This window comes from Drosophila erecta, unplaced genomic scaffold (assembly GCF_003286155.1).
Source record: "Drosophila erecta strain 14021-0224.00,06,07 unplaced genomic scaffold, DereRS2 tig00000283-arrow-arrow-pilon, whole genome shotgun sequence".
Classification (NCBI taxonomy): Eukaryota; Metazoa; Arthropoda; class Insecta; order Diptera; family Drosophilidae; genus Drosophila; species Drosophila erecta.
The window spans coordinates 952,385-979,299 of NW_020825217.1; the positions used below are offsets into that span (position 1 = coordinate 952,385).

The following is a 26,915-nucleotide window of genomic DNA, read 5'->3' on the forward strand; positions in this document are numbered from 1 at the left end:
TAAGTTACCAGCCGTTGGAGTTTTAGTTGGAGCTGGGTGAATCAGCATCTGCGTCAGCATCAGCAGTGGGAAGAGTCCTGAGATATTCATTTTCATTTTGCAGAAGATCAATTGAAAGCTTGGCCAACACCCATTTCCCGTCCCCACGAAACTTGGTGTGCAGTCGTGTCATCGGCCACCTAACTAACCCCATCCAAAAATGATAACCCGGAGTTTAAATAATTTACAAGCCATTAAGGAGCGTCCAGTTGGGCGCTGTTTTCCGACAAAGTGCTCAAAGTAAGCAGCCAAGTGCGTGGCACTTTGCAGCTGCTGAGATCGCCTCGAAGGGTGACCTCGAAACGGTGGACGGTGGACGGTGGACGGTGACCCCGAACCAGAGCCAACTTTGCCAACTAGGAAATCTCATTAATTTAGTCATCTGGCTGCTTTTGTAGTGCAAATGAGGCGGCACGGCACAAAGTTCACGTTCCTGCGGTGCCAGCAAAAGCCTCGGGGAGCTTTTCTCGAACCATCCTATCACTAAAGTACACTGTGAGAAATCATGCCCTGCGCTGGCATAGCATCGCCCTGAACAAACGTCGCCATCACATCCCATTAAGTCATTTAATTACATAGTGTTTCTGGTCGGAATATGCTTTTGCCAAATATGTGGCTAATTTGATTGGGGCCAAATCAACAAATCACATGAAAATGTCAACTATTTCATATAAACTTTATTTATATTCGGGGCAGAAATTAGCCCCAATTAATGTGTGTACATTTGGTCAATTTGTCGCTTTAAAAATTGTAAAATAGTTTGGCCGAACGAATAACATAATAGAATAGCACCAAATGTCTATGTCATTACCGTTTTTACTTCATAAATTAAACCTATAGCGCTGTATTTTACTGAGAACTTATTTCACTACAGCCCTATTATTTTCTTCCTCTGCAATCCCATTCCCGATGGAGCCTTGTCGTCATTTCGGCGACGGTGGCTAAGTGGTCGTGGGACTGCGTCTATGCCCAGGACTCCTGGACTCCGGGACTCCTGCACTCCCGGACTCCCGGACACTTGCGTCCTGGCATATGGGCTACTCGAGGTTCAATGCCCGCCCACTTTTGAGGTGTGGAATACGTGACAGGTGGCAGCTGGAGCAGAATCCTCTGCGGGCACCGCGTTCCACTTGAATGCACTTTTCCGTGGCCCGTTTATGGAGGCGCTGTCAAATTAATTGGCTTTTCCGGCATCGACTTGGACTTGAACTAGGTCCTAGTAATACTGCGTTTCTAGGGTCTATAGTCTGGCCTGTGGTCGACTCCTGGGACTTTCTGGCCGACAACTCATTTCCTCGAGAGTTGCGGTATTCGATTTGGCCGGATGCCGGCTAGTCGACCGAATTGGGGACCTTGTCGGACACGCTTTTTGGTCCTCTGACCGTTCGTTCTTTCACCAGGCCAGCTAAATTGGGGTAGGGCAGCAGAGTCGGCGGAGACTTTCGATCGCAGGTCCCTCAAAAGGACCATCCATCCATGTCCAAGTCGTGAGTGCTGCCAAGTACTTGAGTTGTTTTTAGACCGCCTCCAGCGTTTTGATTGCCCTTTCGAGGGATGGGAAAACGAGGGGAAACGAGGGATGCTTACCGGCAACGCCAGCGAAATATTTGTTTTGAGTGAGTTTTTGTTAGATATTATACTGAGTTTTACTCTATTTTTTATTTCTTTGTTTTTTTTTTGCACCAACAACCCACTCACATTGAGTTTGAGTACGTCCCAAAAATTTCCCCTCCCTCTTGGGACAATTTTTTTGCAGACACAAATTAAAACACAGGGAAATTTCTGCTTTAATTACGCCTTTTAAAATAACTAAGATAATTTTGTACTTTTGGAAAGTTGGTTGGGATGCCAATTGATAAATATTTATGAACAAAATTTGCTTATTAAAAGGTTTCTATCACAATTCTTTTAAAACACAGCATAAATAAAATATACCTTCGTTGTTCAGCAGCAGCAGCAGCGTTGTTAAGCAATCCATGTTGGTAAAATAAAAGAGTTTCAAAAGCCAAACGTAAAATACATTCAATCCATACAAATCCGCACCCATTGGAAAAAATATCTGTTATACCTAGCCATAAATTGTGATCTAAATGGCGTAGATAAATTGCTTACGTTTAGTACTAAGAAGTCGGGTATGAGTCCGTGGTGACACAAATGTGTTCCATGAATCTTTAGACATTTGTGAACTAAAAGGGGAATTTTAAGGTTCGAGTCTAGGCTTGTAAAATATTGGGATTTTGAATAGAATAATAGAACACTTCACAACCGCGTTAGTGTTTGTTAAGTAAATAGTGCTTTTAAAGCAAAATTGGTAGTGAAGAAGAGACCGAGAACAGCTGCTAAGAACCAGATCCGCATATGTACATATGTATATTTATATAGACCCTGGAACTGTTAACAATTATAATTACATATGCGATAAATTACTTGCTGATTTCCCAACGAACTTCCGTTCAGCACCTAGTACCTAATGACCAACTTATATTGAGAGATAATGTCCGTATCGACAGATATGTTTGCACCTCCGCTCTCTGCCCACTACCAGCAGCACATGCGCCACCTGATTACCAGTGGTAAAAGTGCACCTGCCCCAGCTGCCCAGTTTTGAAGGCAACCTCCGGCCTCCCTCTTGAATCGGGAGAAGACCTTGAGTGCGTGGACCGTAGTTCCGGCTTGGTGGAGGTCCTGGTCTCGCGTCTGTCTGAACATTCGAGCCAGAGGCCGAGAGCAAGGATAATATTTTCCTGCTTCCTGACCGCCTTTTTATTGCAACCCATCAGCACGGAAAAGGATGCGGAAGCTATACGCCCACACCGAGAATGCCACATGCCACATGGCATTGAATTTATGCTGGCAAGAGTTCATCTAGATTCGTATTCCATTAACTGGGTCATGGGTTACGCCATTTGCGGTCGCGTCTCCACAGTCTCCGCATCCGAAAAGCCGGGATATTAAGTGCTGCTGATATTAAGGTGGTCTGCGGTGCGGCATGGAAACTTTTTTAATTACAAGCACAATCCCCAGAGAAGAGCAAAGAAATGAAAGACTTTAGGGCTTCCGTTAGTTGCTAGCAACTTTCAGTGCGCTTTAATCTCTCTTTCCGAGGCAGGCCACAACTTTGACCGCATCGACCTGCAAAACCTCCTGACCCTGGCGAAACTCCACATCCTTGAGTAGCAGAGTCCACACATTGTCGCAGAATCTATAGTTTTCCAGTCTTCCGGCCGTAAAGTTGATCTTGCTCGTAACATGTTCGTCTAACGCTTTTGTAACGCTCTTGTCGTATTTTCGCAAGACCACACTGGCCATATCTTCGGTTATATCACCGCTCTGCAAAATACACGTATCAACCGATAAGTATATATATTTGAGTCCTGGTTGCTGCTCACCTGAATCATCTCATCCAATGTCTCCTGGAGCGTAGTGCCCAACGTAGTGGCCCTGTAATGTTGATAGGTCATCACGCAGCTGAAGATTTAAGCTAGGAGAGTTGTACACAGGCGCAGTAAGTTTTTCGCGAAGAATAGCTTTTGTGCGAGTCATTGACATTGACAAGCGATTGCGATGTATTATCGATTACTGGAATCTCAAAAATCGGATGACAACCGTTCCAGAAAAACAAAACAAAAGTATGCCGCTAATGTGGCACAAATGTATGCCTTTAAACCCTGGGGTATTCTAAATTGCCACAAAGACTGCTTAAAGAAAACACAGATTTAGCATGAGCGTATTTTAATTTACCTGCATCCAAACAGAACAATTTCCTTGGAGAACTTTTTTCTTTTATTTTATTTTTATTTTTATTTATTCAGGCATACGGGGTGCACCAAAAACCCCTTTGTTACCTTTTTATCTATACTTTCAGCCCGTTTCGGCGGGCCAGCTAACACAGGCTAGCGACACTACCAATAACACAACTATAACAAATGAACAGTCAGGTTCATCAGCTTCTCAGGGCCCTCATAAAAGGGGAACGAAGAATCAAGTCAAAATGTACAAAAAATGGCTAAAAATTTAATTCCTATTTTTGAATACCGCTTGGAAATTGAAATTGGAAATTTAAATACGAGCTCAACGATGTATGACATTCCATATTCAGACAATTATTTTTAAAGTTGTGGCCAAAAAACTGAATATTTTATGTCAGAAAATCGGAAAAACTCATTTTGGCAAATATTCGATATTTTCGATGGGAATTTTCATCATAACTTCCATAAAAATGATCAAAAAGATGAAAGAATAACAGCTTTGAGCAGCTAATTACCAACGCTATACATCCCTATCACTTTTTGACGGACTTGGGAAAATATTTTTTTTTTTGATTTTTTGCCTTTTTTTGTAAGGGGTAACATCAACAAAATTTGCAAAAAATGGCCAAAAAATTGAATTCCTATTTTTTGATACAGTTCGATTGGAAATTTAAATACGAACTCAACGATGTATGACATTCCACATTCAGACAATTATTTTTAAAGTTTTGCCCAAAAAACTGATTATTTTATGTCGGAAAATCGGAAAAACGACTTTTGTGAAATATTCGATATTTTCGAAGGGAATTTTCATCATAACTTCCATAAAAATGATCAAAAAGATGAAAGAATAACAGTTTTGAGCAGCTAATTACCAACGCTAAATATCCCTATCACTTTTTGACGGACTTGGGAAAATAATTTTTTTTGTGATTTTTTGCCTTTTTTTGTAAGGGGTAACATCAACAAAATTTGCAAAAAATGGCCAAAAAATTGAATTCCTATTTTTTGATACAGTTCGATTGGAAATTTAAATACGAACTCAACGATGTATGACATTCCACATTCAGACAATTCTTTTTAAAGTTTTGCCCAAAAAACTGATTATTTTATGTCGGAAAATCGGAAAAACGACTTTTGTGAAATATTCGATATTTTCGAAGGGAATTTTCATCATAACTTCCATAAAAATGATCAAAAAGATGAAGGAATTACAGTTTTGAGCAGCTTATTACCAACGCTAACCATCCCTATCACTTTTTGACGGACTTGGGAAAATAATTTTTTTTGTGATTTTTTGCCTTTTTTTGTAAGGGGTAACATCAACAAAATTTGCAAAAAATGGCAAAAAAATTGAATTCCTATTTTTTGATACAGTTCGATTGGAAATTTAGATACGAACTCAACGATGTATGACATTCCACATTCAGACAATTATTTTTAAAGTTTTGCCCAAAAAACTGATTATTTTATGTCGGAAAATCGGAAAAACGACTTTTGTGAAATATTGGATATTTTCGAAGGGAATTTTCATCATAACTTCCATAAAAATGATCAAAAAGATGAAAGAATAACAGTTTTGAGCAGCTAATTACCAACGCTAAACATCCCTATCACTTTTTGACGGACTTGGGAAAATAATTTTTTTTGTGATTTTTTGCCTTTTTTTGTAAGGGGTAACATCAACAAAATTTGCAAAAAATGGCCAAAAAATTGAATTCCTATTTTTTGATACAGTTCGATTGGAAATTTAAATACGAACTCAACGATGTATGACATTCCACATTCAGACAATTCTTTTTAAAGTTTTGCCCAAAAAACTGATTATTTTATGTCGGAAAATCGGAAAAACGACTTTTGTAAAATATTCGATATTTTCGAAGGGAATTTTCATCATAACTTCCATAAAAATGATCAAAAAGATGAAGGAATTCGGTTATATCACCGCTCTGCAAAATACACGTATCAACCGATAAGTATATATATTTGAGTCCTGGTTGCTGCTCACCTGAATCATCTCATCCAATGTCTCCTGGAGCGTAGTGCCCAACGTAGTGGCCCTGTAATGTTGATAGGTCATCACGCAGCTGAAGATTTAAGCTAGGAGAGTTGTACACAGGCGCAGTAAGTTTTTCGCGAAGAATAGCTTTTGTGCGAGTCATTGACATTGACAAGCGATTGCGATGTATTATCGATTACTGGAATCTCAAAAATCGGATGACAACCGTTCCAGAAAAACAAAACAAAAGTATGCCGCTAATGTGGCACAAATGTATGCCTTTAAACCCTGGGGTATTCTAAATTGCCACAAAGACTGCTTAAAGAAAACACAGATTTAGCATGAGCGTATTTTAATTTACCTGCATCCAAACAGAACAATTTCCTTGGAGAACTTTTTTCTTTTATTTTATTTTTATTTTTATTTATTCAGGCATACGGGGTGCACCAAAAACCCCTTTGTTACCTTTTTATCTATACTTTCAGCCCGTTTCGGCGGGCCAGCTAACACAGGCTAGCGACACTACCAATAACACAACTATAACAAATGAACAGTCAGGTTCATCAGCTTCTCAGGGCCCTCATAAAAGGGGAACGAAGAATCAAGTCAAAATGTACAAAAAATGGCTAAAAATTTAATTCCTATTTTTGAATACCGCTTGGAAATTGAAATTGGAAATTTAAATACGAGCTCAACGATGTATGACATTCCATATTCAGACAATTATTTTTAAAGTTGTGGCCAAAAAACTGAATATTTTATGTCAGAAAATCGGAAAAACTCATTTTGGCAAATATTCGATATTTTCGATGGGAATTTTCATCATAACTTCCATAAAAATGATCAAAAAGATGAAAGAATAACAGCTTTGAGCAGCTAATTACCAACGCTATACATCCCTATCACTTTTTGACGGACTTGGGAAAATATTTTTTTTTTTGATTTTTTGCCTTTTTTTGTAAGGGGTAACATCAACAAAATTTGCAAAAAATGGCCAAAAAATTGAATTCCTATTTTTTGATACAGTTCGATTGGAAATTTAAATACGAACTCAACGATGTATGACATTCCACATTCAGACAATTATTTTTAAAGTTTTGCCCAAAAAACTGATTATTTTATGTCGGAAAATCGGAAAAAACGACTTTTGTGAAATATTCGATATTTTCGAAGGGAATTTTCATCATAACTTCCATAAAAATGATCAAAAAGATGAAAGAATAACAGTTTTGAGCAGCTAATTACCAACGCTAAATATCCCTATCACTTTTTGACGGACTTGGGAAAATAATTTTTTTTGTGATTTTTTGCCTTTTTTTGTAAGGGGTAACATCAACAAAATTTGCAAAAAATGGCCAAAAAATTGAATTCCTATTTTTTGATACAGTTCGATTGGAAATTTAAATACGAACTCAACGATGTATGACATTCCACATTCAGACAATTCTTTTTAAAGTTTTGCCCAAAAAACTGATTATTTTATGTCGGAAAATCGGAAAAACGACTTTTGTGAAATATTCGATATTTTCGAAGGGAATTTTCATCATAACTTCCATAAAAATGATCAAAAAGATGAAGGAATTACAGTTTTGAGCAGCTTATTACCAACGCTAACCATCCCTATCACTTTTTGACGGACTTGGGAAAATAATTTTTTTTGTGATTTTTTGCCTTTTTTTGTAAGGGGTAACATCAACAAAATTTGCAAAAAATGGCAAAAAAATTGAATTCCTATTTTTTGATACAGTTCGATTGGAAATTTAGATACGAACTCAACGATGTATGACATTCCACATTCAGACAATTATTTTTAAAGTTTTGCCCAAAAAACTGATTATTTTATGTCGGAAAATCGGAAAAACGACTTTTGTGAAATATTGGATATTTTCGAAGGGAATTTTCATCATAACTTCCATAAAAATGATCAAAAAGATGAAAGAATAACAGTTTTGAGCAGCTAATTACCAACGCTAAACATCCCTATCACTTTTTGACGGACTTGGGAAAATAATTTTTTTTGTGATTTTTTGCCTTTTTTTGTAAGGGGTAACATCAACAAAATTTGCAAAAAATGGCCAAAAAATTGAATTCCTATTTTTTGATACAGTTCGATTGGAAATTTAAATACGAACTCAACGATGTATGACATTCCACATTCAGACAATTCTTTTTAAAGTTTTGCCCAAAAAACTGATTATTTTATGTCGGAAAATCGGAAAAACGACTTTTGTAAAATATTCGATATTTTCGAAGGGAATTTTCATCATAACTTCCATAAAAATGATCAAAAAGATGAAGGAATTACAGTTTTGAGCAGCTTATTACCAACGCTAACCATCCCTATCACTTTTTGACGGACTTGGGAAAATAATTTTTTTTGTGATTTTTTGCCTTTTTTTGTAAGGGGTAACATCAACAAAATTTGCAAAAAATGGCCAAAAATTGAATTCCTATTTTTTGATACAGTTCGATTGGAAATTTAAATACGAGCTCAACGATGTATGACATTCCACATTCAGACAATTCTTTTTAAAGTTTTGCCCAAAAAACTGATTATTTTATGTCGGAAAATCGGAAAAACGACTTTTAACAAATGTTTGATATTTTCGATAGGAATTTTTATCATAAGCATCTTATTACCAACGCTAACCGTCCCTATTACTTTTTTACGGATTTGGGAAAATACATTTTTTTTTTTAGATTTTTTGTAAGGGCAAAATTTTAAAAAAATGCCGAAAAAATTAGTTTAATCACATAAAATATTAGGGGTGGCAGGAGGAACGACAAACGGGAGGTGTACCTCGGAGTTCTGCGTCCAACTTGAGACCTTGCTGCGCAACAAGCTGCCCAAGAAGCAGCGGGAATTGGCCCTGGAGCATTAGGAGAGCGGGTACAGGAGCACAGCCAACCCGTCCAGCAGTAGAAAAAGCCCACTTACTGAGTTATTTTTCACTTCGATTGCATATATATTTTTAATACCATCAATCAATCGAGACGCCTCATTAAAATTAATTAGAAATAATGAGCGGCAGTCAGCGGAGTCAGCAGCCATGAAAACGATTTCCCCAACAAAAGAAGTCCCCCAGGACGCTAGTGGCATCAGGGAGTCTTTTTCTATTTCTATTTCTCTCATTTCCTAATGCTTATCAGTCAACAATTGAATGGCTTATAATTGCCAAGTTAATGGGCTGATGTACATGGGTGTGGGTTGAAATTAGCTAGGCATGCTATTAATGGCTGGGGTTATACTTTCTATTGATCACTTATTATTGACACAAAAGTACAGTTTATCGTTTGCGCAGAAAACAGCAATTGAAAATGGCAAATAGAAAATGGAAAATTGCGAGCTGACAACCACTTGCGTCAACCACCTCGATGTCAATTGCGATGTCATTAGGCTCAACAACAAATGTGTGTATGCCAAAAGCCCTTCTAATGTTCTAGTGTCCGCAGCATTAGCATAGGGTCCTCTCCTTTTATGCTGCCCTCAACCACTGAACTCCAAGCCACTCATCACGGCATCATGGGCTATTCCGGTCCATTTGAGGCCGTGACAAAGCCCCAACCCAAACATTGCGTATACGCACAGCAAGCCCGTGTGTGAGCGAAGTGGATGTTAACATGTGTGCGCGAGTCGGGCGGGGAGAAGTCCTCAGGGATGGCATCATAATTTTGCTGGCCAGGCACTTGAGCACTTGACCACTGGACCACTTGACCATTAACGTAACTTTTGTCTACGTAGCTTTTCCAAATACACAGTGAAAAAACCATCATATTTTACGCATACCTTATGAGGCTTGTTAACTTGGGAACGTAGCATACAAAATTAGTGATTGCTAAACCATATATATAAATGCAGTTTCCACAGCTATTTCCGCATACTATTCCATTTTTTTAGTGTGCCACAACTGATTTTGTTGACAGCAGAGGAGTCCTGGCAAAGGGATGCTGGAGTGGGGTGTGCCGGAGAGGAACCGCAGCTGGACCGCAATCTGTTCGGTTGTGTCCAGTCACTCCCAAGGGTCGAGATTCGAGGTCCCTGTCCCTTCCAATACTTCTGCTCGTTGATTGCCAGGCAATCAGGATTGTCAACAGAAGTGTGGTACTACATACGAGTAGATGAAAGCAGCGTGTAATAATGCCCCTCCCAGTAAGAGATATTTGCAGGAATATTTGAAATTTATTTTATTTATTTTTAGGGATTTCGATTCAAAATTTGGATTAAAATGGCAAATTTTAAATTTCAGTAAATTGTCCGTTTAATACTTAGAAAATGAGCATAAGCTTGGTAATATATTGTTATGTTACGTTTTCATTACGACAGCATTCGTAATTGAGCAAATACTTACTAAATAAATTTATTCATTTTAGATTAGCATCTAGGAGAACACAAGGAAACACAATGGAGAGCTAAAGGAACTTACGGGTGTATATTTATAAGGATGGGTTCGGTTCAGTTGGATTTAAAAAACACATTTACAGAGGCGTCTTCAATGATATGTCTTGAAATATATGTATTTGTGCTTCTAAGTTGGATAAGCCCACGGATATAATAGATATGGTAAGTTATATTTATCGATTACACTCTAAGATTAGTTTTGATTTTGATTTTAAATTGGAGTTAGGTTAAAAGGTAAAGACAGCGATTTAAAATTGGAGTTAGATTCCCTCAAAGATCGATGTAAATTAAATCGTTTATCGGTTAATTTGTTGTATTCGATTATTCAATAGCTCTATATATATATATAAATATGTATATATTTATATATTTAATAACTTTTTAATTTGATAAGCTGTGCGTTCATTCAATTAAAAGTTTTAATTTGATAAGTTCTATTTAATTTGTTTGCCTAATACTGGTCAATCGATGCCTTCTCGATTAACTATGGCTTAGTAGTTGGAAAAAGTCGATAAGAAATAAACGACACCTTTCGAGTCCTTGACGTTCGATTATTGATGAACATGCTTGTCGGTTCATATTATTGCAAGTTGGCAAATAAGTTAATATATTATTTAAACTTTGGATTCCCCTCTCTTCACAATCAGCGTGGACAAACAGACATGGAGCAAAGTCAGTTAGCCTTAGTCGTAGCTTAGGGAAATTGCCGATTTTGGTGTGGGCAGCGGCGATGTGGTATTCTCCTCCTCATCGTCGTTTTCCTGCGAGTCCTCCGGTTCTCCCAATGCGTGAACGAACTCGTAAAAGTCGATGCGCCCATCGCCGTCCACGTCCACCTCCTTGATCATGTCCTCAACTAGATGTGTTATCATACGCATGGAATTATGGAACAATGCTCAAGTAATGATGTAATGGCCACTTACTGTCCTCCTCGTCTAGATCCTCCCCCAGACACTGCAGCACGGCTCGCAAATCCGAGGCTGTAATGTATCCCCGGTTGTGCTTATCGAAGACGCGGAAGGCGTCGCGTAGTTCCCGCTCCTCCTGATCGGCGGAGGATAGGCCTGACTTGTCTTCGTACGTCATGTTGGACAGGATATCCACGAACTCCTCGAAACTGACATTGCCATCCCCTGAAAGGCGTCGCGGAAAGTGGATTAGGGCAAAAACAAAACAATAGAAGGTTAATAAGCCAAAAGTTCCTCGAACTCAACTCCTAACGAGCACTTACCGTCCACGTCGATCTCCTGCAACATCTCCTGCAGCTCTTCCACTCGGGCAAACTGTCCCAGTGATCGCATCACTGTGCCCAGCTCCTCCTTGGTTATGCAGCCATCGCCATCCTTGTCGAAGAGCCGAAAGGCCTCCCGGAATTCCCGCATTTGTCCCTTGGAGATGCAGCGGCGTTTATCCAGACTCTCGCCGTCGATTAGGTTGGCTCCGTCGCCGATTCCCAACTCCAAGTCCGAGGAGGCATAGGAAATCTGACGGGTTTTCGTCTTTCGTCTGCTGCGGACGCTCAAGGCGGTTCGGGCAGAAGGTCGACGTCCTTCCGGCATCGAGAACTGTTCGTAGTCGTCGTAGGATTCCTCCTCCTCCTCCTCGCCATCTTCCTGTCCCTCTTCATCATAGTCATAGTCGTCCACATCTTGCCCATGAAGATTTCTCTGAGCGTAGCTCACCCGCGTGCTCCTCCGCTGACCCACTTTGATGCCCTCGCAGGAGCTGGAATCTGTGTCCGCATCCGCCTGCTCTGGATGCGGATTGGCAGTACTTCGTTGTGGTTGTTTCTCCGACACTTTTTTTCGCGGCCTCTGACGACCCTGCTCTGTCGATGGTTGCTGTTCGCTGGTCAGGTGGTGGCCCCCGCCTCCTGGTTGCTCGCTGTCCTGCATTACCTGGTTCTCAGTCTCCTGATCCTCACCTGCAGCGACCGCCGCAGACGCCTGCTCCTCGTCGGGTTCATCGCCACTCACCGCCGCGTTTCTCGTCTAGAAAAGTTTCAAGCCCACAAAATGAGAGCAAAGACACTAGAATTACAACCTCAGAGAACCTCAGCTTCTTTACCAGTTCGGTAAAAATGGAATTTTTGAAATTTGAAAGCTGGAATCGTTTGCCCATGTTTGCCCACCAATTAGTTTTTTTTGCCCACGTCCAGTTTTAAAGATATGAAATTTCTAAAATTTTCGAAAATCAAAAAGACCCTTAAGGCCAAAGATAAAACCGAAAAGTCTGCTCTACAATCTAGCCCCTCACGCCAAGTGAGAAATACTAGACGACCTCCATTGCAACGACCACTTTCCCATTATCACGACCCTATTTCAACAACTAGTACACAAAAATTCAGCAGACCCTCTTCACTTTTGCTCCCCACTGTATAAGCAAAGACACTAGAATAATAAGATGCGTAACGGCCATACATTGCTTTTGACCTATGCAGCCACTTTTTTGGTGGCGGCAATAATTGCTCTCTCCCCGCTTGCATAAAATTGAGAGTATAATAATCTAAAAATAGAATTCACTTGCTTGTGTGAGTGAAAACAGTAAGCAAAAAAGTCTGCATATGTGCGTAAGTTGTGCTAGAAGTCGATTTTCGATTTCGGTCCGAAATCAATTTTGATTCAAGAAATGAATTTGATTATTGTTTTGGTCAATTTCGTTATAATATGATCTGATAAAATATTATTTAAAAATTAAAAAAAAAAAAAATGATTATTCTTTTTTTTATAAAGTTATTTTAATATTCGTTAGTTAAAATCGCCGCTCGAATTAGCTACCGTTTACAACTGAACTTTACATATAAACTTTTATTAAATATAAATACGAATATATTATTAAAATTTTGAAAAAAAGTAGCAAACTGTTTGTCAGCTTTAAGCAAACGGATTAAGAGGAACTAAAAGAAGAAACAATAAATTTGGCGCCCCAAATATGTTCGCATGTTCGTATGTTCGCTTTAGTTAATCTCTAATCGAGTGTGTCTACAAATGCCAGGTGGACACAGAACACTACATAAATAATTTAAACCCATTATTGCTGCTTGCACACAAGAAATGAAAGAAATTTGCCCCACAAACAGATTATTAATTATTCAAATTTAATTGTACTTTGCGTTACCAATTTTCTTTTTAAGGGAATTTGAATATTGGTGACTTTCTAAATTGATTATGAAAATATTTCCAGCATTTAAGTTTGCTGAATAAGACAGTAGTTATTTTAGATCTTAGATCTTAACTTCACTCACCATTAGTTGGCGAAACTCGCGGGCAATTGTTGAACCAGTTAAAAATTTATTAACTGCCGTGAAAAGCCGTTTTCCTTCCAACGTGGCGGCCTTCCTCCCGCTTCAGGGGATTCAGGGACGGAAAAGAGTCCTCCTGCTTCTCCTGTAATGAACCTTCTCCTCTCGTGGTGAGCGCTTTCGGTATAAAGGATATGCAAATCCCAAATCGATTGGTATCTGAAAAATAGAGAAGCAGGCGGGCCACATGTTAATTAAGCAATTAATATTGAAAGCAATTTGCATATTGGACACGTTTGCATATGTCAGCTGCATAGAGCCAACGTGACCGACGTCACACAGAAACAAAATTGTAGTACATTAATCTGAGAATATCGCACCCTTTTACAATACCAAACTCGAACAATTATATACCTTGGAGGCAATTAATCAGAATAATGTCGAGAAATATGTTCATATAATTCAGTGTTGAAATTGTAAATCACCCATAGAACACAAGCTTTCCTTAGAGTTGTAACCTCAATGTGTATTTGATGCGGGTGATTATAGCAGTGCATTTCAAATGCAACACCCTAAATGGAATAATCAGACTAATAATCCATTTGATTGGCACACATTCATGTCACTTTTTGATGGCAAAGGGTGAAGCAAACAAGAATGGCATGCGTTGCAGTCAGCGGTCCGGAAAAGCGTAAATATGAAACGAAAATATCTGACTGTACGTGCGGAATTTTCCAAACTTTTTTTCACGCGATTTACAAAACCATTTCAAAAACTAAAGCTGGCTCTCTCGAATTTTGTTCAAGAGCCAGAGAGAGAGCACTCTAGAGATAGCAGCTCTCTTGTACGCATACAGCGACAGTCGATCACTGTATGTGTGCATACGTATGCTCATATATTGTAAATTTGACAAAATATGACCTTCAATTCAGAAGCTTATGGACTTTCAATCTACATATATTACATATTTGTACTCGATTGCCCCCAAGTAAAACCCTCTAATTTTGCATTTCTTTGTCATGATAATTATTTAAATAAATCATAGAAATAGTAATAGTACATAATAATACCGAATTATTTTAATAAATTTATACTAGAAAATATGTCGTTTTTGCATTAAGCTCGCGAGATATCCAGGCTGAAAGCTGTTTCCAGATAGCTTTTAAACGCATTGATATCAGTATTTGCAGAAATTACTTGGTATGGTTTTGTCAATATATGAGCAATACAGATCGGAGAAATGCATCGGAAAAATGCATTTCTTAAATTAAGTGGTGGCGTTTAAGGAAAATGTAAATAAGTCCACCAGCTTCGTGGGCACAGAGGAAAAGCGGACAAGGCGCTTAATGGGCGGGTTGGGAAAAGGGTGGAAATCCGATTATCACTGTGGCCAGAAGGACATCAACAGGACAGCCGGGGGAGTCCTCTTTGGAGGCATTTTGTGCTTCTCGCATTCGCTTTAAAATTCCATTTCGATGGCTATACTGGCGCTGTGCGTGGGCAGGTTTTTAGCATATATTTTTTCCATTCCCAGGAAGCAGAAATGGCCGGGAAGGATGTGGTCACATGCGGGTGAAAACCGCAATAAAAATGGCCGAAAAGGAAGTGCCCAGGCGAGCGAGCACAAGGACACCCCAGGTGGCCAAGGACACTTGACAGCACACAGGACACTTCCAGTAGACAAACATTTGAATTAAAGTCCCTTTCCCCAAATTCTTCGCATTGCATACATGCACACTTTTAATTATAATTAACCAGTAACTTGTCCATTAAAATGCATGGTTGGGCCATGGAGGGACCAATGGCGGGGAAACTGGGAAAACTGCTATGCAACTGGAAAAGCCCAGCAAAGCCATCTGCATGCAAAGCGAAGAGCGGAGAGCATCATCCCATTAGTCCGTTCCGCGTCAGCGGTTTATTGTCCTAGGTGTCGTTCCAATTTGCTTACTTCCCGAAACAAGGCGATGGTTGAAAATCAGACGCAGTGGAAAAAGGCTGTAATAAGGTGTTGCAATAATATTTGACATCTTTTAACTCGAAAGTGGATTCGTTTCAAGTTGATGACAACGTAACGAGCACAGATATTCTAGCTGGTAGCTTACTTTGGGGCCATTTTTCTCAGTGTTTCATCTCGGTCTCTATTCCCTAACATCCATTCTCTGGCTGTTTCACTGCTCTGCAGTCGCGTGCAAAGTTTCTGACATGAAATAAATGAAGACAGCTTTCCACCCCCGTCTGGCTCTCTAATTTACCCATTTACCCATTTTCCCAGTTTTCCCCACATTGCTAACATTTTGCCATCCGTCCAGGCGACAAATGCGTTGCTCTGCATAACTTATTCAATGCTTGCAAGTTTGTCTTCGGTGGGAAGGTTTAAAATTTAAGCCACAGACTCAACTCTTCCCGAAGAATCTTTCCACTGGCTAGTCAACCCAAACCATTGGTCTCGGGCTGAAAGATTGCCAAGGAGCCCTGAAGTATTCACGTTACCATTATGTTTGGGAAACAAATCATATTTCTTAAATGAAATAACATTCCACATTGCAGCCACATTCCGTCAGCAACCATTATGACCGAACATTTAAGCACTTTTCCAAAGGGAGGACACAAACCGCAAACGGTACGCCCGCGTTTTATTGTTTAATTTAAATTGTTGGCTGCGAAAATGGGGAGGTGGATGCTTGCTCCTGGGAGAGGGGTGTGGGTGGTGTCCATGGACTGCAGTAACCGCATGGCCACAGACCCCACCACAGTAAATGGATAACAACGCCCCACGCAATCAATTAAAGTGGACAAGGCACGAAAAAGTAAATATGACTTTGCAGGATGCGGAACTCTCGTCCTGCAGCTTTTCAGTATCCTTTTCAAAATTGCCAACGCATTGCAATGCCTGGGTGGAATGAATGGTGGTACACATGGATGTTTTTTACCGTTTTTGTTCCTTTTTTTGAGTGTGTGAACCGTTGGCTAAGGAAACACAATTCGTACATAAAAGCGGCAGCAGAAAAGTTTACGCATAAATCAAACAAAACAAAACAAACGAATAGGGGTCCCTTCGTACTTCGGGGCCCAATTTTCTTTTCTTTTTTTCCTTTTCGCTCTGCGTTCCTTAATTTCGCCTGCACATAAATATTTCGTTGGCAATAAAAAATTTAACAACGCAAACAAGAGAACGCAATGTTTCAAATACGAGGAGCCAGGCAAAGGCACTTCAGGAATGTTTATCGAACCCAGAATCGAGCATGGAATAGATATGCCTGAAGAAGTACAATGTGTTTGGGGCCAGTACAATGTCGAGTGGGCGATTTCAAATCAGTTGCCATTTCTCTCTCGTTGATCTCCACTTACCGCGTTCCTGCCACCACTCGGTCCGCCTTCCTCGCCAGACTAATTTAGCTGTGTCCTCTTACGTAATTCATGTGCCACCTCCCACAGGCAGCTTGCCACATGTGCAAAAAGAGCAGCTCAAGCTGCCAAGCCATGAATGAATATGCATGATAATCAAGTGGCGACGTCGCGCTGCAGCCACTCAGTTCTCTGTGCCACACTGGACACCCAAGTTGAGTGCACATAGCATACTTTTCAGGGCCGATTCTTACTGTGCGGACTATTAGAATGTACTATTAGAGAGTCCAATCGTACCAGACCCAGCCAATCGATTTGAAAAAATGCACCAGCTCTTGCAAGATATGTAACAGAATCCAAAGCATGTTTAAGAACTCTTCTTTTTTAAGAACTTTAAAACTTTTAAATTGAGGCTAACTCTCCTTTTCCAACGACTTCAGCTTGCATGTGGGCGCGGTGTTTGGTTCTTTGTTGAGTTCGTTAGTCACACAGAGCAAATCAAGACCCCGCATTGACAGTCCTTTGTTTCTGACATTTGCATACGACTTGTGAGCCTTTTGACCAGATCAAACCCCCCATCGCTCTTTTGCTTCTCCTGCAGCTGACCAAAACTCGTCGTGGCCCACAAACTTCGGGCCAAAAAAATTGGGCAAAGCAAAGGAAGTGAAAGGGAAATACAATTGATTCAAAGCAGAACTTTCGGAATGCGCAAACAATTAGCTACAAAGAAGAAGTTTGGGTCCAGAAAAAGTTTGCCCCAGATGCTCGACTGCCATATTAGAAACTTGGCCTTTGTGGTGGCTGTGGAAAATCAGAGGAACATTACGCGAAAATTTAAGCAGCGGCGAAAACTTCATCCCTCCGTGGATCCAGATTGAGAAGTGTTTTCGATCAGCTCCTGCCACAGAAACTGCCCATTTATCAGCTTACGTTTTAATTTAACTTTTACCATAAGCTTTAAGTGCTGTGGTTCAGTTCAGATCAGTTTATTCAAGTGCATATTAGCTCCTGGCCCATTCGACGCCATTCAAGTTTACGGTATTGCAACCAAAACCCACATACAAAAATTACGAGTACTAGTACGAGTACAGTCGAAAAGTAAGTAAAATTTCTCATTAGATTAAGTTTCCTAGTTGGTAATAGTAAGCTTTTCCCATAAATAAACATTTCAATATTTTAAAATCAAAATAAAAGGGTAAAATTAAAATTTATTTCATAAGAAAAAATGCATATTTCTTTGGTGCAACGTGCAGATCTTTTAAAGACAATAAAGCTATAAACGTTTAAGGATGGACATTTTTCAAGGCATATTTAAGACCAGATGTTTGTGTGCGGTAGTGCGAAATAAATTATAGCAGATCTACAATTTTGTCCAATGTCTCAAGACGCTTTTGTGTAAACATGAAATAAGGATAAAACTTAAGTAAATTAAATGATAAATATAAACTAAAAGCTTGAGTCGACTACCCAATACCCTTTTATATTGACCCATTTCTTGTTTGTTTAAGGACACATTTCAAAATGTACAACTTCATTGTCTGCCAAATAACAGGGTATCGGGTAAGGACTAATGCACATCGAAAAGTCCGATGTGAGTCAGACTAGTAACGAAAATGCAACCGCTTGAGGAATGAAACGGAATATATGAATATTTGAGTGGTAATTTCGTTTGATGCAATGAAACGTGAACCAGACACAAAAAAGTTCATGTATTATTATTGTCGGTATTGCCTTTTCGCCACTGTTCATGTAGGCCAAAATTGGATAACAACCTGATTGGCGGCACAGGACTGCACAAGAGCCTGGATCTTCTCGCTGTACGGCGACCAATTCATCACATCATGTACGATGGGATTTCTGCGATCCGCCCTCATTTCCTGGGCACTCTTGAGTATTGGGGGAACAACTGGGTTTCGCTTTTTCAAAAGCGATTCTTGCTTTGAGGGCTGAGAAGGATTTTTTGTAGTTTTACCGGATACGGATGTGGATTTGGATGTGAATGTGCATGCAGTCGGTTGTTTGAGATCGGTTGTGATGTTCGTTGCCCCTTGCTTTATCACATCACCTGGTTCCAATAATTTATTAATACTCATCAGTGGTATACATTGCTTAGGTTCTTCTTGAATAGCCTGAGGTTTTTGGCTAAGATTTAAGGGTTCATCACCGTGTGTTACCACACCTCCTGATTCCAATAAGTTATCAATTCTTATCAGTGGTGTACGTTGCCCAGGCTCTTCTTGATAAACCTGAGGTGTTTCCTCACTGTTACGCGTTACCAACAAAATCTCGTCAGGAGTCTCGACAATCTCATAACTTCGACCGCATGGTGTCCGCAAATTCCCACGTGAGAAAAACTGTCTACGAGGAGCGGAATCAGGAGAAATATAATTGTTTTCTTCAGTAGGGTTGGGCACACTGGTGACATTTTCCTGCAGCGAAAAACTTCCATCCGGATTCAACTGTCTACGAGGAGCGGAATCAGGAGAAATATAATGGTTTTCTTCAGTAGGGTTGGGCACACTGGTGACATTTTCTTGCAGCGAAAAACTTCCATCCGGATTCTTCCTAAAATATACTCCCTTCCTCATTTTGATGCTAGAAAAACCCAATAAAATGCAGTAATGATGAGATGTTGTTGAGTTTAAAACGATTTAAACGAAAAATAAGTTAAAGCAATAAAGAAAATATGATAATAACTCAACGTTAACATGAACTAGATAACCGACGCAGTAAAAATATTCTAGTACAAATTATTTTAGCTAGAACTCAAAGTTTCGTTCACCCCAACAGTAATTGCTGAATACTCCCACTCCCTGACATTCTCCAAACATTCTCACAATTATATATACCCTGAGGACATAACACAGTAGGAAGAGTAGAAGGATCCCATGCATATGCATGTGTGGAATGGAAGGAGAGGTCCTTTGCCACCCACCCAGCTCCCCTTTTTAGATGTTTATCCCCTGTTGTTGATCCTTGTATTGTTGTTTTTACTGTTGCTGTTGCTTTTACAGCGTGGCTTTTTTGGGTTTTTTATACGCTTTTTGGAAAGACAGACCTAAGCCCTTTATTCAGTGCCCCTTTTTGCAACGTCACCGGCCTCTCGACACTTAACCCCCGCCATTCGCCTTTTAGGGCCAAATTTACATTTCGTTCGCCTCATCTATTTTACGTATTCATCGCGCAAATTTATATGCGTTTGATTATCTTTTCTGCTCTCAACATGTTATTTGTTGCGTTTACATATTCAAGGATTACATTTTCCGGCAAGTCGATTTGCTTTGCCTTGCTGTCGGTCGGCTGTTTTGGTTTTGGCCTTTTCGAGAGTGCTACCAACCAGATGTCTTTGGCCCCCTTTTAAGAGTACGTCGCCTGCTTGTGCGGCTTATTTTAATATCAACATATTTATGATGTGTTTGAGGATAAAGGCAGTCAGAGAGGTGGATGTGTGGCACTTGAAGACCGTAATCGGTATGACAGCTTTAGAAGGGTGGAGGCTAGAGGCAAAACTCGGGAAAAATGATTTAAGCTCTCCCCGATTTTGGCTCAACGCTGGTTTACATTGGACGGAAGTTCCATGGAGATAAGACGCCAAGCAGTTTGCATTTAAACTGAGCGAAAACTGACTTGACTCAGTGCGATTTAATTGTGGAGTAGTAGTAGCTTGCAGTAGTACCACGTCCGAGTTACTCAAGGGTATTCTTGGTGAACGGCTCATAAAACACGCTGTTCCTCAAACGTCTATTACTATTATCATCTTTGCTAGTTTCATAACGATGCCTTGACAAACGGACAAGTTACTTGGGTTTATTTTTGGCCGGAGGCGACATTGAGACTACTTGAAACTATCTGTCACAGCTGCATCTTCATTATTCATGCCAACAGGTGAGCAACGGTCCCAACATGTCAAGTGGGCATTCCTTATGCATGTAAATCTCCAAATCCCCAAGTACAGTCACCTGGCATGGCCCTTTCCACTCATAAATTATAAACAAGGAATTTCCATTTTCCCGCCAAGTGGCTGACAACTTGTGACTTGAACCCGGACATGTAACTGGCTACCTGGCTGACTGATGAGCATCCCGGGCTTCGGAACACCTGACAGGCATTCTGGGTATTCTGGGCATCCTGGGGGCGGAAAACGGGCCATTAGGAGCCCATCGACAGTTCCAGCTTTCAGTTCCATTTTCACATCATCAACTTCGACCTCAGTGAGGGCGGGCCAATTAATTTGTGCTCGCCTCAAAGTCAACAAGGTTGCGAAGGAGATGGTTTGTTGGATGGGCAAACATTGTGGCTGAAAACTCGGCCTTTCCGTGTGTATGTGTGTGATTTGGGCTCGAACTGGATGTTCTGTATTTTGCTGATGCTTTTCGATAGGCACAGCATTTTATGCCAGCCAATAAATATCCGGTTGCTTGGTGAAGTGCTGCCAATTTGCCAATTTTCTCCGCCCCCTAATAGAAAATTGTGCATAGCGATAAGAGCAAGGATACCAAAAGAAAGTCCTTATCTTTAAATTGAAAGCAGAGGCCAATAATAAGCACTGCATAAGAAACCGCACGAATTTCTGTTGCCCAACTAAGCAGTTCAAGAGTTCAGTTACTGGTTAAAGAGGTTTGAGCTGGGATGTTGAAGTAGAGATTGCATATTGGAAATGTTGAAAACTTCCTTTGTATGGAAGGCAATCCAGGAAAGCCAAGGGGTAACCAACCATCGCATTTGCAGACCTCTTGGCTGCTGGCTAATGCCATTAAATAAAATCTCCGCATTCCGGGGAATTCCCCCCTCCACTTTTCGCCTGTTTTCGGGGTAACCACTTGGATTATAGTTGGCCGAAAAATATGTTTTATGTGTGTGTTCTTTCGCTTTTCCTCTGGCGTTTGTGCACTTCTTTGTCGCCGTCGGTTATTGTTGCCAGTTGCCCAGACAATGCAGCCAGCCCCCAAAAGGACATCATGAAACATGGCGAGACCTTGTGGGGAGTGGGTGGTTGGGTGACTCTGGGGGTGGTGGTACACGAATGAGGACAAGCAAGGCCACCGTCAAACGCCCGTTATGGGATACTTGTCATTGTGGTGCACTTTTTTGAGCCCTCACTCGGAAGCCGCTCACCTGAACGCCGGGCAGGAAATGGGTAACAGCTTATTGCATAACCCACAAGCAGGCCAATGCTGCCTGGGCGGGATTAGGCCAAGCCACAGACATAGATGCTCAGAAGCCAACAGAGCACTGAGCCAAATCGTTCACAAAACACAGTGCTGAGATCAGTCTCTAAATCTATGTAAGGTAGTAAAAAAAACACCCTGCAGTACTTCTTTGTTACGGAATACATCCAGAAAAGATTCCAGGGGTTTAATTGCCCCCAAGACCTTCTGTATTTTCCCCCAGTTGTCACTGTGTTCATATTTTTCCATTCAATCTTCGCTGTCCCCTGCGTTGGTTTTGCCGACTTCATTGCGGAATTCTTTTGCTAAGAGCTACGAGATACTTTCGACCCAATCAAGTTGATAACGAAAAGGGGGAGGGGCGGTGGGAAGTGTGGGCCGTGTGGGGCGTGGCAACAAGACGAAGGCCAAGAGTTCCCTCTACTGCATTGGCAAACTTTTTCGCACCAAGAGATTTTCACAAACTGCAAATTCTTCCACTTTGCTGCCTTGCGATTCAGTCAAGTAAAATATGCCATATATTTCATGTGTGCTGCGCTTTTTGCGCAAATGTGTGTATCACACACACACACACGCACGCAACTGGGCTGACAAGTTGAAACATGATCCAATTCATTAAATGAAAATTATATTTTATGATTCAAATTGCATTTCCAAGGCATCCTGCATTGGTGAGAGTGGAGCGCAAGTGTGCGTACACTGAGAGTAACTGTGGCCAAGCCAAATTGATCGGTTTGCACACATGACATACTAGCCACTAACTAGCCACTCAAGTAAAATCCCCACCATCATGAAACAAACTTTCGATTCCTTCTTAACTGGCAAGGCAGATTCCCCAAGCGAACTGCGAATTGAACTGATAAATAAATAACATATGTATGTCTGAATCTATTTTAACGCGTTGGAAACAAAGGTGCTTAGTTCCCAGTGGAAACTTTCTTAGGATGCAGCTTCTGAACTCCAAGTTTGGAAACCCCAAACGAGCTCCAAAAGGAAGCGCTACTCGCGCCTTCAAAGGAAAAGCCTGAGGAGAGCTAATCATCTGGGAACTCTGCCGAAAGGAAACCCCAAAAACCACGTCTCCTGGGAGCTTCCCCATTTTCAAGGAGTGGTGCGAAGGAAATTTGAGGTTCCGCCGTACCTTCGTACCGCCAATCCCCTTTTTTTGCTCATCTTTCCCTTCTGCCACATAAATTTGGCGAAAGTGCTGCTGTTGTGCTCAGCGCAACAAGCCAATGCGGTCGCAGCAGCCAGAATAAGGAAATAATAAAAGCGGGAAAAGTCGCAAGAGGGCTTCGGAAAACGAAATGGAAATTGAAAAACCCTTTCAAGCTGCTAGGTTTAGTGTGTGTGGTTGTCGTTTTGCGGTGCCTTGCTGGACGGAATTTAAATTAGGCGCCATTAGTCGGAGATGCAGCAGTTTCAGGAAAACCCAGGAAAACTGTCTCTGTGTCGCCCGTGTTCATTTGTCATCGCTCACCCGAACGAACAGTGGCTTGTTTAAATATATTTGCATTTAAATATTTGTTTACGTCTTCGCAGTGGCTTTCGTGCAGCGAAACAAAGTTAAGTATTTCCGTTGCCGCTTCTGTAATTACATGCTTCCGTTCGAATGCAATTGCAACCACCCAGCGGCCCACTTAATCGCCCAACTTTGGCGTCAACATGGCCGTGCTCCACTCCAAATTATATAAGCCCTGACAAATGGCTCAGTGTCTCCGCATTTTTCCTCGTTTCTCCTTGCTCTGAGTGCCAGGCGACCCAAAAAAGTTTGCTAGACAATTTGACAGACTGACAGCTGAGGCCACGTGGGCGCAGAGGGGGCGTGGTTGGGGCAGGCCAGCGAATATAGCATCTAAAATCCTGAAACAACTGCCAGCAGAGATGAGCGCGTGTTAAGTAGCAAAGGTTTGATATGGCAAAATGAGCTCTAGCAATATCAGCAATATTATGCATAAAAGGGTACAAGTTGGGCTAAGTGATCCACTCCAGGTCTTCAGAGATGTGCTCCATCGCAGCAATCAAATATTTAGTAATCTAATTTATCAATTATGTCGCCATTAACTATATTTTTGGTGAGTTGAATGCAGAACGAATGTGTATACATTGCAAAGTATCGTATTTGTCGTGACGCCCGTCGCCGCTGCCACGTTTTTGGAACCGCAACAGCTTTTGGCCGAAACCGGAGTCTTGGCCCGTAATTAAAGCAGCTAGACTGGCTGACCTTCCTCCTCCTCCTCCGTCACTTTCTTGACCGGCCCTCGTGATTCTATTTGGCGTAATTTTTAATTAAACTCCTCCCCTGCGCTTCGCCGCTTTGAAGCGGTCTAATTGGCTTCCTTTTGTTCCCAGGGGATATCGACATGAGTCCGAACAGAGTAATGATTTTAATTTAATATATCCTGCCACACTGCCCAATTGACCTTAGCGCGAAAGTAGCCTATAATTCGTACATACGTATGTGACGCCCCGAAGCCGATTTTCCCATTAATCCAGTGCTGCTTTCATCTGCAACCGCGCATCATGTCAATAATACATTTAAATATTTGCATTTAGATCTCCCGATTCGCTTTCTAATCGTGCTTGAGTTCGGACTTGTGTCTTAACGCGCAATTCAGTTTCGGTGTTTACTTTAAACTCTTTTTCGTTATCTTTCATCGTTTAGCCAACGACAACTAAACAAAATTGATTTTTGCTGATAAGAAATCATGAATAAGGAATCATGAAGCGACGTATATCAACAACTGGCGGTGCCCAGGCACCTGCCAGCTTTAAAATGCTACAATCTCAAAATATTAAAAATCTCAAAATCTCCTTAGCGAAAACTGGTTAACACAAAATTCTAGATTTCTAATTCCGAAGTACACAGTGTATAGACCAGCAAAGTTTGAAGTTTGGTGTTTCCGTGAAAGACATTGCAAATGAGTTCAAACTCTCGCGACAAACAGTGCACTACCAAATAAATAAGTTTAAAGCACATAAAACGTATAATAATTTGCCTAGATCGGGTGCAAATCGCAAAACAACTAGGAATGTAGACATTATCCTTGTACGCGAATTCCAAAAAAACATTTATCTCAAGCCTAAAACTGCTGCAAATGAATGGAATGCGACAGCCAATAAAACAATAAGTGAACGTACAGTTCGAAGACGTTTGAAAGAAGCTGGCTTCAAGACGTATCGAGCCAAGGAAAAATACCCTACATTTCAAAAGTAAACAAAATGAAAAGATTGACTTTTGCGAAGGAGCATCGCAACAAGCCAAAAGAGTTTTGGAGGAGCGTTCTTTGGACAGACGAAAGTTCCTTTCAGTACAATCCGTCCAAAAATAAGATTTTTATAAAGCTGCCACGCGAACAACGACGAACAAAAAGGCCCGTTTGCCAAAAATTAAGCCATGGCGGAGGGTCTGTAATGTTCTGGGGATGCATTACATACAATGGGGTGGGTGACTTGGTTCCTGTTGCAGGAAAGATGAACCAAGGCCAATATTTAAAAATTCTCAATGATTACGCATTCCCTTCCGGCTATAAGTTGATTGGCGAGTCCTTCATCCTGCAGCAGGATAATGCCCAATGCCACAAGAGCATGATCACAAAATTTTTGAAGGACGTTGGTGTCAATATCCTCGGCTGGCCGCCACAAAGTCCAGACTTGAATGTCATTGAAAACGTGTGGTCCATCATAAAGCGTAAGCGAACCGCTTCTTTGCATAAAAACAAAGAAGAAACAATTTGTGAAGTTGTTTTCCTTTGGAACGATGTATCCTTGAATATCCTTAAAAATTTAATCGATTCTATGCCAAATCGACTTCAAAAAGTTATTGATGCCAAAGGAGGGTTCGTTTTATTAATTCAAATTATATAATCAAGCCTATATCACAAAGAACTTGTTATTTTCTTAATAAAAAGCATTCGTCAAAATACTTATGCCAAGTTATTTATGCCAGTGGTATTTATTTTAGTTTATATTTGTTCAATTCTTCATGAAATAAATTTTGTTGAATTATTTTAAAGATCTATTAACCGATATTTTGATAAGAAAAAAAGAATGAATTAGTTCTATAAAGCCTTACATTTTGTTAAAATAATTATGCCTAGTAGTGTATATAAAACTTGAAGAACAAACAACTAGAGCTACACATTAGGTTATAGTTATATTTGAAAACTGATTCCTAATGAAAACAAAAAAAAAAATAGATAAAATACTATAATTATAATGTAAATCAAGATTTAGGAAATACCTGTTAGCACGGAAATGTCGTTTTAAAAGTTCACACAATTTCAATGAATTATTACTAATTTGTATGTGTCTCTACACAAGTGTCACACACATATCTCTACAGAAATGCGCTTGTAGTTTCAAAATAATTCAGAAGCCACATCGAAAATGAGCATGTTTTGACTTGTTATCTGGAAGTTTCGCTCCACTTTTATATTCTCAGGTTAAAGCTACTGTACCACAAACGCGATTCTCAGAATTGAGAAGGTGGCCTATAATACTCGGTGAATTTAAGTTCGCAGATCTAGAAACACCGAAATAGAAACGCAGAAATAGAAACACCGGAATTCTCCGAAACTCCAGCAAGCCGCATGGGACTTGAAAGGAGAGACAGATAAAGAACGGATGAAAGGAAAGCGTGCAATCGGAAGTGACTCCTCTCTTACACACTCACACACACGCACCTTCACTCGAAAAAAATGGCGTTCCTGGTGTTTCCTCCTTCGGCTCGCACGAGAATCCGCAATTCAGTCGAAATTCTAAGCCAGACGTTTGTTTCGAGGGCCTCCAAATTTTCCCGAACCATGAACTAGTCGCGGCTAAATCGGCCAAGAAACTAACTGTAAAAAAACGACCGCGGTCGACCGTCGCTGGGACCGTTTTGTTTCCCGTATCGTTTCCCGTATCGTTAGCTACTGATGCGATAATACCGACAGGGCCTCAAATAAATACCGAACAACCAACCAAGTGCGGT

At 40.6% G+C, this 26,915-nt stretch overlaps 2 protein-coding genes across 3 annotated transcripts; both read right to left on the bottom strand.

Annotated features, from left to right (window-relative positions):
* Positions 1-3,100: 3,100 nt before the first annotated feature.
* Positions 3,101-3,587, bottom strand: LOC6555786 (transcription initiation factor IIA subunit 2-2). Its single transcript, XM_001982420.3, has 2 exons — positions 3,429-3,587; positions 3,101-3,369 (listed from the first exon to the last, which is right to left on the bottom strand). The coding sequence occupies exons 1-2, from the start codon at positions 3,498-3,500 to the stop codon at positions 3,127-3,129; spliced, it is 315 nt and encodes a 104-aa protein (XP_001982456.1). The 5' UTR covers positions 3,501-3,587; the 3' UTR covers positions 3,101-3,126.
* A 7,028-nt stretch (positions 3,588-10,615) lies between these two features.
* Positions 10,616-26,857, bottom strand: LOC6555787 (probable calcium-binding protein CML41). 2 transcript variants are annotated; one of them, XM_026983085.1, is made up of 6 exons: positions 26,626-26,857; positions 26,184-26,465; positions 13,431-13,646; positions 11,418-12,177; positions 11,110-11,319; positions 10,616-11,042 (listed from the first exon to the last, which is right to left on the bottom strand). In XM_026983085.1, exons 3-6 carry the CDS (start codon positions 13,431-13,433, stop codon positions 10,870-10,872), a joined length of 1,146 nt encoding a protein of 381 aa, XP_026838886.1. In that variant the 5' UTR covers positions 13,434-13,646; positions 26,184-26,465; positions 26,626-26,857; the 3' UTR covers positions 10,616-10,869. The 2 variants fall into 2 exon arrangements, with proteins under 2 accessions (XP_026838886.1, XP_026838887.1); XM_026983086.1 differs by lacking the exon at positions 26,184-26,465.
* Between the last annotated feature and the right edge of the window lie 58 nt (positions 26,858-26,915).